Raw genomic sequence first — 15,190 nt, 5'->3', positions numbered from 1 at the left:
ATCCACGATGATCGCGGATAATTTGCTAACTCTTGACATGCTTATATCCGCAATGGAACTTCTATAATGCAGAGAGTCATGACTATACGGGGTACAATGCTCAAATCGATAATTCGTTCTGATTACAGAAGGGGTACACGCACCATTTTGACACTAATAACGGACTCTCAAACAGTAGAAGCCGACTCGACCGGGTTGCCCATGTTCGGATCAGGGAGGGCCTTGGCATCGCAGTGGCAGGAGGGAGATTATCAGATTAATACCAGCTTGGTTCCCACAAAACTGGTCGAACGAGTCGATCGAGCCATCCTGCGTCGTAGACTATGTCGTCACTCTCGATCTGATCCAAGGAAAGCAAGTCCTCTACCTCCGATGCAAATTGCTCGTCCTCCTCATGCAGTGTCACCTCGTTCAGCAGCACGCCACCACATTGGTCGTTGTCATCGTCGTCAGCTGGATCCACGGGAATGAAGTCTTCCTGTCCTGATGCGAGCTGCCTGTCGTCGTCGCTTGTTGGATCCAGGGGAATGAAGTCGTCTTCCTCGGCCGCCGGGTCTATGGGGCTGAAGTCCTCTTCCTGTTGCGATTCGAGCTGCTCGCCATCCTCGTCGTCGTCGCTTGTTGGGTCCAGGGGGATGAAGTCGTCTTCCTCGGCCGCAGCCGGGTCTATGGGGATGAAGTATTCCTCCTGTCGCGATGCGAGCTGCTCGTCGTCGTCCTCCTCCTCGTCTGGCATCACACCCCGCTGCCCGTACACCGTGCAGCAGTACTCGCCGGCGGCGGGACACAAGGGAATGAAGTCCTCATCAGGTGCCGCCGTCAGGTGTTCCTCCTCCGCCGCCGCGCCCTGCTGACCGATGGTCGTCGCCGCTCCCTCGTCGCCGCCGCCGTCCTCCTCCCGGCCACGCTTGTGTCCGCGTGGCAGCACCGTCGTCTCGGCCGATCTGCGAGCGGCGAGGGTCGTCTCGGCCTCGGCGACGGCGAGGCGGAGGAGGCGCTCGGCTGCCTCTAGCCGGCCATCGCCGCCGCCGTAACCTTCGAAGCCGAGGTCCGTGCCGCCGCGGTGGCCGAGGAGAGGACCCCGGATGACGACGTAGCCGACGACAGTGTCGCCGTTGTGATCAAGAGGGCGCAAGGCGTCAGCGGCGGCGGCGTCCATGATCATCGCAACTCGCAAGGGGATGATATGCGAAGCGATCGCCGATCGGGGGATTCGGGATGATGCTGTGGGCTACCGGCACGCCCATATTTATGGATGAAAAGTGTACGTTCCGAGTCGGACTCGCGTGGAAACGCGTCTTGTTGAGTTCCTGCACGTACTTACGGTAAGAGCAAGCAAAAAAAGGAAAGCGTCGGGCGCCATGCTGAACCGCTGGATCTAAACCCCCGGCCGGCCAGTTGCGTTGCGTGGCCTGGCCCTCGCGTTTGCGACGGCGATGCACGCCGAGTTCCCGAGTCAGCGGCGTAGTCCGAGTCCGATCCCAGTATGTCCGCCATCGCGAGTACGTGTCTCTTTGGACGGCACTGCCGCACCGGAGGCGGTGGCGCACAATCGATGGCACGTCTTGCAGCAGGCTGACCAAGGAACAGATTTTTCTGCCATGCCCGCATCACAGTACCAAAGCATATGCTGAATTGTTGCACTTACCGGATGCGCGAGTCACAGGCTCACATCTCTGCAATTAGTCCAAGGGGAAACTAGCTTGCTCATCAGATCAGAATGCCCGTAGCCCAGAGAAAATATTGTATTTTCTGTTTTTCCCCCCCAAGTACTTAGGCTGATGTGCCAATTGACGTAATAATATCTAATTTATCTTGTCATACGTCCAAGTTGATGAGGCATTTGTAAAGGGATCATTCATTCATCGCTGGAGTTCATGATCCGGTGGCGGCGGCGAGGCGACTGGGAGAATCGCTTCCTGATAATGAATCACCGATCACGAGTATCAGTTTTACACAGCTCGTAACAGATCACGCTGCGACCTGCTAACTTCCCCTGCTAACAGCCCATCAGAAACAAACAGGAACCAACGTCCAACGGTAATGGATACCGCTATGAAAAGATTACAGAATACAGACCAAAACAGTCCAACCAAACACCACTTCAATGATTATAACAAAAAAACACCACTTAAATGAATTTCCTGGAAAGATCAACAGTAAACGACAAGATCGCATGAAAATAAGCCACAGGAACTGAAAGATGCAGGACAGATACTCAAAATAGCCAATGCTCGGAACATGGTTTTGAAATAAAATACTGTCTTCAGTGTCAATCGATTTGTTTTACAACATACTGATAACACATAGCGTGCGAATATAAGGCAACATAAGGCTTAATAGGCCAAGCATACAATCGTTTCTGTGACGCAAGGCAGTTTGTCCATATTAGCCAGGACCAACTTTTGGGATGTCGTAGTGCTCGCTGAGGTTTGCCAGGTACTGGTTGAAGTCCTGGATACGGTCCCTGTGCGACTTGTTGGAGACTTTGGCCAACTTCTGCATGTCAATCTTCTGCTTCTGTTCCATGTAACGTCGCTCGGCTGGTGTGAGGTGGTCGTAGTCAGGGTGTGGGTTCCCTTCCTCCTCCCCCAACTTGTCAGCTTCAGTCAGCTCATTGTTAGGATCTGTTGGCAATTCAGAGCTTCCCCCTGAAGAATAACCATTGAATTATATATGAAGCAAGTATATTCAGCAGAAAGCAGTTTTTACATTTATGGAGTTATTACACAAACAGAAAGGTGAGACGATGTATACAATGAAGTAGAGTTGGACGGATGAAACAAACCAAGCATGGATAAGTGGATGACTAGCTAATTTACCAACAAATAGTGAGCAACTTCTCTCAGCATTATAGAAACTGGTAAAATCAACATGCCATTTTTTAGGGCAATCAACATGCCATTATTCAAGGCAGATTGCACCCAGATTTGCAGACTATTTTAGTGAATTCTGGATGCATTTTGCTGAAAATAAGTTTCCCCTTCTCACGCTGTTAGTTCCTGGCTGGATTGAAGATGACAGAAACTAATAACATGAGAAGAATGGCTTTCATCCCGGCATAACACTAAACTGGAAATCTGACTGTATTTTGTCATCACAGGTGCTCGTACTAATAACAAATGACAAGACTCAGCTTTTTGCTTTTTGCATCAACAAGTTCACATAGCCTATAATCACACTTATCAGCACAAACTTCACATAACATGTACCTCTAGTAATGGCACTAACCTTTTTCTAGGACAATATTATAGAGCCAAGTAGCAAAGGTAGTCAGCTGCCCATAGGCAGTATAAACTACAAACCACTGTAACCAAAATACACACAAGTGGCATCTATGTAACAAGTAGATATTCATCCTTCTCAAGAAAAAAAAACAAGTAGATATTCATGCTAAAAACATTGGTAGTCTATATGCTGTATTTGATGGCACAGACATACGTACAGACAGAGGGCATTCAGACAAACAAAGGTAATCCACAAATTAAGTAACCAATCAAACAAGCTAAATCAATTGTTCATATCATAGGGACTCAGAAACTATCAGCACTCTTGTGAACACAACCAAGCAGCCAAATGGTATCACTGCACACCACACATCATAATTCTCATTACAAATGGTCAGGAATTTCAAATTTGAACTGATAAAGGTTTAAAACAGGCCAGTGCAATAATCAGACATACCTTCATGAAGCTCGTCGTGGCCGATCTGAGATGACTCCTCACGGTGCTGCTTCTTCTTCTTCTTTTTCTTGACTCCACCTTCCTTCACATCCAGTGCTTTCCCCTTCAGCTTCAGCCTTCCCCCAACAACGTTCTGGTATTCAGACATCTCGCTGAAAGAAGAAGAACCAAACTAAAGTTAACACAACAAAGCAAAACAACATCTGGTCTGTAGGATAATCCGACGCGCAAACAAGTATTCCAGTAGCGATGAGTCCCGCAAAGTGTAGAGCAAGCATACAAGGAAGCATATCGTGTTCTAGATTACACTTACAATCGATGGCTTCAAAAGTTCAAATATTGCTACATAAGGACTTCACTAAAGCCTGCACATGCAAGATTTGGGGCGACGGCATAAACAGTATAGGTTCATTGAACCCGGACTGCCCCTGCCACCGCCGCACCCGGCCGCCGGCAATGGCGCCGCCGGCCGCGCTACCCACAAACCGCCCTCCACCTCGCAATTCGCTAACTGAGGAAGCCGCTCGCCCCCAACGTCGGCCCTTCCGCCGGTTGTCGCCCGCCGCCTCGCTTCGCCACCCTCAATCCTCCACCGGCGCCGTGCCTGCCGACGCCGCCAGACGCTCCTCTAAGCTCGCCGGCCATGGATCCCTCCCCCCGACAACCCCGAACCCGAAACCCTAACCCTAACCCAGCCACAACCATGCCTCAATCCGAGAGAGGGAGGAGGAGGAGGAGGAGGAGGAAGAGGACCCACCTCGTCGCCGGACGTGTACCCCAACCCACCAGAGCTGGACGAGCACGAATCGGAGGAGAGGAAAAGAGACCGGCTGAGCTCGGACGGAGAAGGAGGCGCGGCTGTGGCTATCGAGTACCGAGAGGGGGTGCGCGTGCGGAGGCGTAATTTGCTGCGCTTGAAACTACGTTTTCCTATTATTTCTCGCAGACCTGAGCAAAATACGGGTTGGGTCGGTAAAAAATCTGAAATGATTCGAGTCTAAAATACGTGATAAGCTGGTTCATGGATAGCTTTTAGGCTGGGCTCAGGCCGAACCGGACGCCCCCTCTTTTTTAGTTAAAAAAAATAAATAATCGGGCCGAGCTTGGCCCACCCATATTTTTTCGGACCGTCAAAATGCGCGCTATGCCCAGCCCTATAAAAGCCACGGGCTTGGGCAGGACTAGCCTGGGCCAAGTTTGCTCAGGTCTACTCCCTCGGTTCGTTTATCAGCTACCTATTTGCTCCGGAAATTGATCTTCATGTTTGAAGTTGAGGACCTCACGCTTACCTTCTACAACTTGCATTGATAGAGGTTAGCAACTTTGATACCGACAAGCAGCTAAAAAAAGTAGTAGTTTTGATGCTACATGTCTTACTTCCTCAATTGTATGTAAACTTGGTAAGAGAGCGTTTCAAAAATAGGTATTCGGCGGCAGATTTCACAGGCCATACTAATGGGCGCGCGAGCGCCAGGAAGCCTCCCAGCGATCGATCTCGATAGCTCGCCTCGCTTCCCCGAACTTTTCATTTTTGGAAAATTTTAATTCCTACAACTTTCCATTTTTAAAACTTTGTACTAGCAACTTTCTTGGCACAACTTTGATGACATGCAGAACTTATACAACTTCTACGTACAACTTTTAAAAAACAATTTCAAATTTTTATTTTTAGAAAATTGTAACTTATACACATGATTTATACGCATAACTTTTCCTAACAGCAACTTACGTGATAATCTTATAGCACATTTTTTTTATTATATACACAACTTAGAAGCATAACATTTACCATCAACTTTTACGCATAAACGATATTCACTTAGTATAGAATGGTGAGAAAAAAATTGAATGAAAAAATGGAAAAGAAAAAACACTCCAGGCAACCAGCAGCGGCGCGTTCCACACGGACGCAACACTGGGCACGTAGGCGGTGGGCCCTGGCTAGTAGCTCGCGTCGCGCGTCAGGAACCGCGGCAGCGCACGTGGGCCGAATCAGTACTGCGAGATTTCACCTCCTACTAGAAAGGCTATGAATCCTAAACACGGCAAATAACAAATAATTTGGTTCAGATAGGAACGAAAAGAATGAAGAATAAGAGAGACGAAGAGATCCGCAAGATTACTTGACTGGCGGCGTCCTATCATTGTGGGGTTTTAATGGATGTATTTATGTGTAAGAGAGACTCAAATAAAGAGTAGAGAGGAGATAGGAAAATAAGGAAGATAGCTCATATCCCACATGAGCAGACCAAGGTCTAATATGATCAAGTTAAAATTTGAAAACTCGATCCAGATCATGACTGTGATTCACTTTACGTATTCAAGAGTGCAGAATGTCCACATTCCTTCTTAGAACTGTCGCCTTGCACTGCAGCTGCATCTGCTTTAGTGCAGTGGTCGTCCTTCTTGGAACTGTCGCGATCTACGGCCTCGTTGAAGTCCGGCGAGTTTCTACCATCTGAATCCTAATGAAGAGGTGCATGTCGACGAGGATCCGGTGTGGAGTCTCGCAAAAGCGACTTCAATGAAGGTGCATATCGAAGGTCTGTCACTATAAAAATCCAGAATTTAAGAGTATCGATGACGGATGGCTGCATGACATCATCCAATCCGTGTTATTCTCCCTCCTCAAAGTGCTAGGAATGTGTGATCTAGTAGCGACAGTAAACTCACTCTTACAAATGCTAGTCAGAATGAACCCATGACTTCGTTTCAAAAAAAAAAAAAGAGAGAGAATGAACCCATGACTTAGAGTCCTCGTTGGTGAACCAAATTGCCCATCCCTTGTTGAAATCGCCGAGCAAGTCGACGAAATCCTGGTCCGTCGCCGTCTGGAAGCCAACAGTTGCATCTTCAATGAAGTCGGTGGAACCATCGAACGGCAGCAGCTGCAGCTCGTCTCCATTAACGCCGCTCGCCGCATCAGGAAGCTGTTCCGGCGCAGAAGGTACAAAGGGATCGACAGGTTCCTGGTCTTCATCCACCGGCGAGTGTTCATCGTTGCGCAGTTCATCTTCAGAGACTTGTGTCGACACATCGCGCGTCGACGTCACGCTGCCAAATTCTTGAAGGAGCTGAGCTTCGGAAACTTGGGTCGCCGCGTCCCGATTCACGCTGCAAGAGACAAACCGAGTGGCTGCGATGGTTCACGAGCCGCCGGAGCATGTTCTTAAAGTGAGCCGTCATCCTTCAGTGCCGGCTGGAGCTGCTCCTCCGGGCTCGCGCCCTCGGCGGTGATGGTGGCACGTCGGGGCGCGCCGCGATCCCCGCCGGCGTCAATGTCATCGTCCGCAGTGTCGCGGCAGCGCTTCTGGCCCCGCGCCGATGGCGTCTTCATCGCGCCGGCGGCGGCGTTGGCCGCGACGAGGCGCTGGAACTCGGCGGAGATGAGTTCGCAGATGCGTTCAACTTCAACCTCAGGGCAGTCGCCGGTGAGGAAGGCGTCGATTTCGTGGGGATCGAGGCCCAGGCTGTCCAGTGGCACCATGTAGCCGACGACGGTGTTGTTCGTCCATGTCGCTGAGATCGAGGCTCCATTGGACGGCGTTGGCAGCGACGGCGTCGCGCTCCTGGCAGCGAGGCGACGGCACGTCAAACGTGCCGGCGGCGACGGCGTGATCGAAGCGGCGCACCGCCTCTGAGCCGTCGACGGATTGGATGACGTCGATGTCGGCGGGATCGAGGTCCTGTTGGACGTTGTAGCCACCGGCGGTGCAGTCGTAGCCGTAGTGACCGAGGAGGTCGTCGGCGTATGGGGCTTCCAAGGCGGCGACAATGTCGTCCATGCCGCAGAGATCGGGGGAGACCGCAGCGTCGCCCATATGCTCGGGTGGGATGGAACTTTGCTACGGTGATGGCTGTCGCCTGTGGGCAAGGAGGGCGGGATCCACATAATATCAGTGCGGTCTTCCCCTAGTCCGACTCGAACCCTGGTCACCTGGTGGCTGGTGCAAATCGAACGCGTCAGCTTTGTCCAGGAACAATTTTCCAGAATCTGAATTCCTTGTGTTCGTCACGTACCCTTTCAGTAACAATTTTAACATGGCCAAACACTCATACGATTGCGTCGATGCTTTAGTAGCCATTACAACAGTTTTGCTCAGAAACATGAACGAACGTCGATTCTTTCTAAATCTAACAACAAATGTGGGTTACAACTCCTTTTTTTTGAAACGTGAATGCGGGTTACAATTTACTTCTAGCGTTACAAGCACCCCAGTGTGCCTACTTCTCAACCTAGCCATCAGCTGGACGTTCAAGCCATTTCCGTGTGCACCAGAACAAGTTGAGAACCAGGCAATGATGTTCTCCAAAATGACCACCATATCAGGAGGATGTCGCCTGGGAAGCAAGAAATGCTGAATATTTTTGCTCGCTCTGCCTTGTAACGTTTTAGCTCTTTGATTGCCGCCAGCAACACATGCATGAAACCGAAAAAAGACTGCAGAAAGTATAACGTGTTTCGCCATAGCAAAAATGAATTTTGTGCTGTGGTAAATATAGTAAGTCAGCTAGAAAAATTTTCTTGTAAAAGTGAAAATCTTAATCTGGACAGTGCTGTGTTGCAAAAGCTATTCACTGGCCTAATCTGTCAGGGAAAAAAAACCTCAATTAGTTGTAGGTTTTGAATATTCGTTGGATGTGAAAGGGCATAGCTTTCATCCAATTATGTATTCTTGTCTCCTTCTCCAGAAATTTATCTTATATTAATTGTTAATAATCCCTAAAGTAGTCACTGATAAAGAGATTGTAGCAATCACATTGTCAGACAAGAAAGGATCCGGTCGATAAAACCAAACTGCAAATACAGAAAGGCTCGGTCGCAGCCAGCAGCAGCGGAAAGTATAAGTTGTTTCATGTAGTGCCGATTAAGAATGCACATGAATTTTAATGTACATTAAAATCTGAATCTTGAACAGCACTGTGTTGACAAAACCCTTTACTGGCCAAAGCTGTCTGGGGGAAAAAGATACAATTTTATCTTGATCAGGTCTTTGATAATCACTTTTCTTTAACTAGCAAGTTCTCTTGGGCAAGTTAGTATTGTTAATACATGCAAGGAAACTAGCACATGCATAGACTCTTAGCTTTCATTCACCCCTTTTTTTTCGAAAAGCTTTAATTCCTGTCTCTTGCACCAGAATTTTATCTTTGTATTGTTAATATATGCCCTCAAGGCCTAAAGTAGTCACAGATGCATATATCTCAAGCAATCACATTGTCAAAGAAGAAGTGGGAAAAAAAAGGGGGAACAAGTCCAAAAAACAGAGTACATGATTGACACACAAGAAATTCAGACATTTGAGTGCCAAATTGCCCATACAGAGTAGCTCATTCAAAATCATAGCCTGCATAACAGCATAGCAGCAGGGCCTTTGTGCCATAGTTGAACACTGGCACATACTGACGTAGGAGGAGATATCCGGGGATCAGTACCATTGCTCACAGAAAAAGTTGAGAAAGCCGACGAACTCCTGGTCCATCGGTGCGGTGTAAGCCTCGAACTGGAAGGGAATAGTTGCATATTCGGTGAAGTCAGCGGAACCATCGAACGGCAGCGGCGGCAGCTCATCTTCATAAACGCCGGTCGCCGCATCAGGAAGCAGTTCCGGCACAGTAGGTACAAAGGAATCGAAGGGTTCCTGGTCTTTATCCACCGGAGAGTGTTCTCGCCATGAGCCGTCGTTGCGCAGATCATCTTCAGAAACTTGTGTCGACACATCCGCTTCACGCTGCCAAATTCTTGCAGGAGCTGAGCTTCAGAAACTTGGGTCGCCGCATCCCTATTCACACTGCAAGGCTCCAACGGAGTGTGTTCTTGCCGTGAGCCGTCGTCCTTCAATGCCTCTGCCGGCTCGAGCTGCTCCGCTGGGCGCGCGTCCTCGACGGCGAAGGTGGCGCGCCGGGGGGCGCCGCGAGCCCCGCCCACGTCAATGTCATCGCCCGCAGTGTCGCGGCAGCGCTTCTGGTGTGCCCGTGCAGATGGCATCTTCATCGCGGCGGCGAGGCGTCGGGACTCAGCGGAGAGAAGTCCGAAGATGCGTTCGACTTCAACGTGTGGGCAGTAGCCGGTGAGTCGTCGATGTCGTGGCGATCGAGGCCCAGACTGTCCAGTGGGATCACGTAGCCGACGTCGGTGTCGTCGCTCGCGTCGAAGCAGCCGACGACGTTCCCTTGCACGGCGTTGGCGGCAACAATTTCGCGCATCTGGGAGCGTGGCGACCGCGTATCAAACGTGCCGCCGCCGGCGCAACCGTGATCGAAGGGGCGCTCAGACTCGTCAATGGCCGGGATGACGTCAGTGTCGAAGTCGAAGGGATCGAGGCCGGTGTAGGGTGTAGCCACCCACGGTGCTGCTGTAGTCGTGGCAACCGAAGAAGAGGTGGTCGGCGTACGGGGCTTCATCGGCGGCGAGGATGTCGTCCATGTCGCAAAGATCGAGGGAGACCGCAGCGTCGGGTGGGATGGGAACCTTTTTTTTTTTGAGACGGATTGTGGGTTGGAGGAGGCGAACCCGCGACCGTCTTGGGTGCCGGGCTTTGTGGGCTGAGGCGATCGGATTGCACCCCCACTTTTCGCTTCATCTGTTCTGCGTCCAGTTACCAATTTCCAGGATCCGAATTCTTTGTGTCCGCACAAACCCTTTCAGTAACTATTATTTTTAAAACTTCAAAAAAAGTATTCTTTTTAACCAACACAGGTCCGCTCGGTTGCCAAACACACAGATAATTGCATCGATGTATTAGCCATTACAGTATCTTTGGTCAGAAACCCGAACGTCCATTCTTTCTAAATCTAGCGATAAAATATGGGTTGCAAGTTACAACTTACAGCTAGCTTTATAAGCACCCGTGTGTCTACTTCTCAGCCTAGCATCAGCTGGACGTTCCAGCCATTTCCGTGTGCACCAGAACAAGTTGACGATGCCAGTAATGACCAACGACCTCCCAGTCAAACTTGTATGAAGTGCCAGGCAGTGACGCTGCCCTAAACCACCACCAGATCAGGAGGATGTCGAACGGGAAGCAAGAACTGCTGAATATTTTGCTCGCTCTGCCTTGTAACGTTTTAGCTCTTTGATTGCCGCCAGAAGCACATGCAAGGAAACTGGTGCGAAAAATGGCTGCAGGAAGTACAAAGTGCTTAATGTAGTACCGATTACCGACTGGACATGCACATGAATTTTAATGTACACTGTATAGATGTTATTTCATCTTTCTGCAGTTTGACAAGGTTAGTTGCGCAATGGAAAGCTCTGAATCTGAGATTTTAAAATCCATAATCAATAAATCGAACAATAACCATACTGTTTACTTTACTTTTAGGATCAGAGAAAATCAGTGTCAATCATAAAAGTTTCAACAGAAGCCTGTAATAATGTACTCACCATGTAAATGGCAAAATAATGCTCTATTGAAGCATAACTGATTGACATAATGGATGGGTGGAAAAATGCTTCCTCAGCCAATGCCCTCGCTCTTGTTGCAGATACTGTACATCAGCACACTTCTCATTAACTGTTCATAAAGGTGCCAGGACATTATGCAAATGAATAATTGTAAACTTGCCTGCTGAAGAGTCACTTATTCCAAGAGTTGCATTTCTTTGAGCTAAATTTGCAGCTTCAAGAGAGAGCTCAACCTGGAAAATAAAATTTAAATGGTTAGAACAAGATTAATCTCTCTATTAAGTGACATTATGCTATAATCAAGATCGCAAACAATCAGCACCCATGTACAAGTGTTTTAAGCACAAAGATACTATTTACTTCCGTTGCTTTAAGAATGCATAACCAAAAGGGTAGAAAGATAAAGGCTAGTTTACAGATCAATGAGCTGTACATTTAGCAAGAGTGGTAGATGGTCGGACCTGTCTTCCAATTTCATCCATGACAATCATTCTTGGGAGAGAATGGACCTGGCAACAGAAATAACATTAGTATGTGCCCATGTGCAGAACAGCCTCTTGTATATCATTAAGCACTGCTTCAAAATGGGCCATACCAGACTGGATAGAGACTCCAAGGTGGTGAGACATGACAAAAGATTGGAAGATGCATGATGTCTATATAGTAAATCTAACTCCCTGCAGGAAGAAGAGGAAATTAGAAGCGCGATAATCCAATTAGAGGTTTACTAGACTTCTTATTGTGATAGATATGATTTGCGACTGTCAACAAGTGTGTTCATAACCAAACTCTAGAACATCTAGATACAAGGATCATCTACCTTTGGTGAAGGCCCGGTTCACCCTGATCGATCTTACACTAAGAGGTCAAAAGATGAGGTGGCCACATTCTACAGCATGTTGTGTACAAGCAATGTGATGCATGCTATAGTACTGATGGTTTGAGAATATGCAGAGTCTGGTATTCAGGACAATAATAATGGTGGCCAAACCGCTGTCCAATGGGGCAATGAATATGGAATAGAAATTACAGATTGTGCAGTATTCTGTTTCGCCATAGCAAAATGAATTTTGTAATGTGGTAAATATAGTAAGACAGTTGAGAAAAGAAATTACCATTCTGTGAACCCCTTTTCACTAACTGCAAATTTAGTTGGCATGTCCATATCTTGTGAGAGATAAGATGGTTTTAGACCAAACAACTGCCTTAGTTGTCCAATGAAGATTTCAAGAGTCTCCATAAGTTCCTGTTTCACATAGGCATCAACAAATAATGCTATTGCAAAGAAGGTATTTCAGGATTCAAAGGGTGACCTTTTCCATATGAAAATGCCAGGATATCAAAGAGGCAAGAAAATGATCAATTGCGCACACCTGAGATAACATTTTCTTCCGGGTACCATGAGTCTTCTGGGAACCAAGTGAACAGTCTGGTGGGTTCCAGATAAGAACACCTCCCCACATCTATGAAACAGGATAATGCTGTTAAGTAAATAGCAAGATGGGTAGTATTACTCCCTTTCACAGCAGGTATAGTAGCACTTACAGGGGATATAAATGCATTAGTTTTTGAAAGCCCACCATCAGGAAGTTGTAAGTACAATGGGCATTCCTTTGCAGATGGAATGTATCTGAATGATTATTTGAATAGACGGTTCAGATGAGCATACATAAATATTTTGTACAACTAATAGCGAACTTGATCGATGAAAATCGAGCTGATACCTTTTGTATGTGCACACTTGACACTTGAAAATCAGAGATCAAGGTGAAAACATGGCATTTTGCCATTTTCTATAATGGCTTGGGTTCTTAGGATTTCATCAAATTTTAGTAAAAAGGAGACTGTAATAATTAAAAACAGGAAGAAAAATTTGGAGCAGCAGGAGTAAACTCAAAATGCATTCTGCTAATACTTTTAATCATTTGTTGGAGAGAAAAAAATAAAATTAAATCATGGTTCTGAGACTCTGACTAAGGTTTAGTACTATACAACAAAAAACCAGGGATTAATAAGCAAGCTAAAACTTTTAATAATTTGTTGGAGAGAAAAAATTAAATTACATCATGGTTCTGAGGCTCTGAGAATAAAATTTAATACTATACAACAAAAACAACAACAATAAAAAACAGATATTGATAAGCAAGTTTGTTCCAATGAACATACACCACAAATTGAAGAACTTTTGATTGTCCTGTAGCTGAAATTGATGTATCCAAGTGCCACTCATTTGAATTTACCTGTCAAAATCATATTTTTCAAGGCATGATTAAGTTGTCGATCTCGTTAACCACTATATATGCTTAGGGGAAGCTATCCATAGAATGCAGTACAATCAATAGCAAATAGTTTCTACAAGACAAATCAGAAACATACAAAGAAAGGAATGTCTCCCATACTAAGGACATTGCCACCCAGTTTATCATCAGAATAAGAATAGGACGACTTAGGAGTGTGGTACAAAACCTGAAAAGAAGCAATGGAATTATTGCTTATTAAATTGATGATCCTAAAACAAAAGGAAATCAGCATTTTCAAAAAAAATGGAAGAAGGTAGCTTAGTTTAAGTAAGGAAATTGGCACCTGACTCTCTATATTAATTTCTGCAATAGGCCGCAGTGCCTCAATCACAGGATTTAACATCCTCTCACCAATCTTTTCAAACTCCCTGCATGTAAAATGCCTGAGTGTAAGAATTCCAACAGCAGCAGCAGCAATGGAAATAAGTTCCATCTCTGCAAGAAGCTAAGCACAGCCAACAGAACATCTAACTGATGTGAATAAGAAATATAATCCCCATAATCTAGATACTGTGATGTAATAATGCACAGGTACCTTATCTTTTAACATGTTATACTTTACTAAAACATCTAACTGATGTGATGTAATGATGGGAAAAAAGAATTTGAATTTTTCTAGCAATTTGATATGGAAGGGAATATTGGCACAACAATAAAGCAACAACAAACGTATAGGTAACTCATGAATTTTGTTCTTACCAATCATACACCCAATCACTTGGATCAGCATTCAACAAGCTAAAGGATAGAACGACATTTCCATCTGATCCAACTGGCATGAACTCGCCTTTCCCAATGCCTGTCTCACCCTCCTCAACACCGCCATTCATGAAATACTTGACAAATACCTTCCCAATAACTGACACAGCCTTAGCCTCGTCGACCTTTCCAGCCACCCAAGCATGCCGATGCTTCCCAATGACAACCCTCATTCCCTCTGCATCACCAGTTTCCACAACCACAACAGTGTAAACCCTAGACCCATCCCCGCGGCCGCTGCCCAATGCTGAGTGCAGCAACTCATCAAACACCTCGTCACCAAGCACCAGGTCCGCAGTGGTCACAACGCCGCATTCCCAACGCGAGCCAACGCTGCCGCTGCTGGAGCATCCACCAACCGACTCTACGGTGACCGATACCGAGACATTACCGGCAGTGGAAGCGGCCGGGAGGAGCTGGAGCTGGGCCGAGATCGCTCGCTCGAGGCGACTGGCGAGGGAGGCATCGGAGGGGTCGGAACCGGACCGCAGGAAGACCGCGTGGAGGCCGCAGGGGAAAGATGGCGGATTGGAGTGGAGGCGGTGGGCGAGGGCGGTGATTGCGTCGGAAGGCAGCGGCGAGCGGTGGATCTCGGTGGATTTCAGCAGGAAGGGCAGTCCTGCAAGGAGAGAAACGGAGATGCTAGCGAGTTATACAGACAGGAGTCGAAAAGACTAGCCGCGGGAGCTTGGGGAGGTGGCGAGTGGTACCGAGGAGGAAGGAGAGGAGGACGGAGGCGGTGAGGACTAGGCGCTTCACGCCGGGCTTCGTCGTGCGCGACGGCGGATTCCTGCTGCCTGTAGATGTGGGATTAGAAGTAGACTGTCCTCCGGAGGTTTCGCCGGAGGTTGAGGGGGCAGGAGGAGGAGGCGCTGGGACCTCGTCGCCGGCGATCTCCGCCATCGCTCTAGTGAGCGGAGGTCCGGCCGGGTCCTAACGAAGGGAGCAGCGTTGTGGGCCGGGAGCCCGAACTGTTGTTGGGTTCGTGCTGACAGGTGGGGTCTCTATCTAGGTGTACTGCTGGCTGTGCGAATGTTGG

The 15,190-nt window shown here is 47.6% G+C and overlaps 2 protein-coding genes across 3 annotated transcripts; both read right to left on the bottom strand.

Annotated features, from left to right (window-relative positions):
* Positions 1–2,215: 2,215 nt before the first annotated feature.
* LOC117854561 (uncharacterized) lies at positions 2,216–4,603 on the bottom strand. Its single transcript, XM_034736788.2, has 3 exons — positions 4,442–4,603; positions 3,685–3,836; positions 2,216–2,651 (listed from the first exon to the last, which is right to left on the bottom strand). The coding sequence occupies exons 2-3, from the start codon at positions 3,830–3,832 to the stop codon at positions 2,389–2,391; spliced, it is 411 nt and encodes a 136-aa protein (XP_034592679.1). The 5' UTR covers positions 3,833–3,836; positions 4,442–4,603; the 3' UTR covers positions 2,216–2,388.
* Positions 4,604–10,394: 5,791 nt separating this feature from the next.
* LOC117857808 (uncharacterized) lies at positions 10,395–15,139 on the bottom strand. 2 transcript variants are annotated; one of them, XM_034740676.2, is made up of 13 exons: positions 14,862–15,137; positions 14,092–14,770; positions 13,676–13,760; positions 13,469–13,558; positions 13,259–13,332; positions 12,638–12,722; positions 12,466–12,555; positions 12,208–12,338; positions 11,688–11,769; positions 11,554–11,601; positions 11,253–11,325; positions 11,072–11,175; positions 10,395–10,807 (listed from the first exon to the last, which is right to left on the bottom strand). In XM_034740676.2, the coding sequence occupies exons 1-13, from the start codon at positions 15,052–15,054 to the stop codon at positions 10,688–10,690; spliced, it is 1,854 nt and encodes a 617-aa protein (XP_034596567.1). In that variant the 5' UTR covers positions 15,055–15,137; the 3' UTR covers positions 10,395–10,687. The 2 variants fall into 2 exon arrangements, 1 of the variants encoding a protein (XP_034596567.1); XR_004640869.2 differs by lacking the exon at positions 10,395–10,807 and having other exon boundaries at positions 11,107–11,175; positions 11,526–11,601; positions 14,862–15,139.
* Positions 15,140–15,190: the final 51 nt, after the last annotated feature.

The sequence above is a fragment of the Setaria viridis genome, chromosome 5 (assembly GCF_005286985.2).
Source record: "Setaria viridis chromosome 5, Setaria_viridis_v4.0, whole genome shotgun sequence".
Lineage (NCBI taxonomy): Eukaryota > Viridiplantae > Streptophyta > Magnoliopsida > Poales > Poaceae > Setaria > Setaria viridis.
The sequence above is the reverse complement of the archived record's forward strand: the minus strand, read 5'-3'. Positions and strand labels throughout refer to the sequence as shown.